The sequence below is a fragment of the Zootoca vivipara genome, chromosome 13 (assembly GCF_963506605.1).
Source record: "Zootoca vivipara chromosome 13, rZooViv1.1, whole genome shotgun sequence".
In the NCBI taxonomy this organism is placed as follows: Eukaryota; Metazoa; Chordata; class Lepidosauria; order Squamata; family Lacertidae; genus Zootoca; species Zootoca vivipara.
Window position 1 is genome coordinate 45978626 of NC_083288.1, and position 1839 is coordinate 45980464.

Here is a 1839-nt window from a genome sequence, read left to right on the forward strand (position 1 = left end):
CAGAAGAAAAGGAAGGAGGGTGAGAAGTTTTGCTGCTATGATTGTGCTCCATGTCCAGATGGGAAAATTTCCAACGAAACTGGTAGGTCATGTCATCTTGCAAAGGGTAACAATAATTTGCTGTATTCAATGAATGGTCAGTAAGTTGAATCTCCCCCACCCCACCCCACCCCACCCCACCCATATTTCAGATATGGAAGACTGTTTCAAATGCCCAGAAAAAGAGTATCCAAGCAAGAATAGAAGTCAATGCCACCCCAAAATCATACATTTTTTGTCTTATGAAGAACCTTTAGGCAAAGGCTTAGCTTCAGCTACGGCTTCTTTTTCTTTCATCACAACCTTGGTGTTTGCTACCTTCATTAAGCATAGAGATACCCCCATTGTCAAAGCCAACAACCGGGACCTCACCTACATTCTCCTGGTCTCCCTCCTGCTCTGCTTCCTCTCTTCATTGTTATTCCTTGGCCAACCTGGGAAAGTGACCTGCCTTCTCCGACAACCAACGTTTGGAATCATTTTCTCAGTGGCTGTTTCTTGCATGTTGGCCAAGACCACCATTGTTTCTCTAGCATTCATGGCCACAGAACCAGGATCAGGAGTGAAGAAATGGATGGGGAAGAAAGTGTCATATTCAATTGCTGTTTCCTGTTCACTTGTTCAAATGGGTTTTTGCACAGTGTGGCTCTCAACCTTTCCCCCATTCCCTGATTTAGACCTGCATTCAGTGAATGAAGAAATCATTGTACAGTGTAATGAAGGGTCTGTCACCATGTTTTATTGTGTCTTGGGTTACATGGGTCTCCTGGCCACCAGCAGCTTCATTGTGGCATTCCTTGCCCGCAAGTTACCTGACAGTTTTAATGAAGCAAAATTCATTACATTCAGCATGTTAGCATTTTGCAGTGTTTGGCTGTCCTTTGTTCCAACTTACCTGAGCACCAGAGGGAAAGGCATGGTGGCTGTGGAGATCTTCTCCATCTTGACATCCAGTGCTGTGCTTCTGGGATGCATCTTTTTCCCTAAGTGCTACATCATTTTGCTGAGGCCTGAACTGAACAGCAGGGAGCAGATAATGAGGAGACAGCATTGAGGAATATGTTTTCATTTCCACATTTATGCTGATTTGCACGATGGACAAGTATTTCACGTACATATCAGTTAGAATAACAGGGGCATATTCAATTTTATGTCTCTCCCCTGCATTGTTAGCATAGATAGCTGTTTCTGCAACATCTTTATTCGCTAATTTATATTTCTCTCAGTTGAAGATTGTTCCAGTTCTTTTACTTTTCACCTAATCGCACACCAAACTTTTTGTACTTTCGCTGGTCCCTGTCTTTCCTTTTTATGGAATAACTTCTTATGTAAGCTTTACATGCATCCCAAACTGTCTGTATCCCTATGTCTTTATTAAACTTATTTTCAAAGAATTATTTTAACCTTTGTTTGCATTCTTGTTGAACCTTCTCTTGTTGTAACAACAATTCATGAAACCTCCGTCTAATAAAACTTATGAGTGTCAAAATGACTGAACCACATAACACCGGTCTTGAAAGACCTACACTGGCTCCCAGTACGTTTCTGAGCACAATTCAAAGTGTTGGTGCTGACCTCTAAAGCCCTAAATGGCCTCGGCCCAGTATACCTGAAGGAGCGTCTCCACCCCCATCGTTCTGCCCGGACACTGAGGTCCAGCGCTGAGGGCCTTCTGGCGGTTCCCTCACTGCGAGAAGCAAAGCTACGGGGAACCAGGCAGAGGGCCTTCTCGGTAGTGGCACCCCCCCTGTGGAACACCCTCCCATCAGAGGTCAGAGAGATAAACAACTACCTGATATT

General features: G+C 44.0%; 1 protein-coding gene across 1 annotated transcript; it reads left to right on the forward strand.

Moving 5' to 3' along the window:
* The first annotated feature begins 36 nt into the window (after positions 1-36).
* LOC132593000 (vomeronasal type-2 receptor 26-like) lies at positions 37-1093 on the forward strand. Its single transcript, XM_060281359.1, has 2 exons — positions 37-82; positions 192-1093. The coding sequence occupies exon 2, from the start codon at positions 194-196 to the stop codon at positions 1091-1093; it is 900 nt and encodes a 299-aa protein (XP_060137342.1). The 5' UTR covers positions 37-82; positions 192-193.
* The last annotated feature ends 746 nt before the right edge of the window (positions 1094-1839 follow it).

Coding starts and splice junctions, on each gene's coding strand:
- LOC132593000 (XM_060281359.1), top strand. CDS start 194: ATGGAAGACTGTTTCAAATGCCCAGAAAAAGAGTATCCAAGCAAGAAT.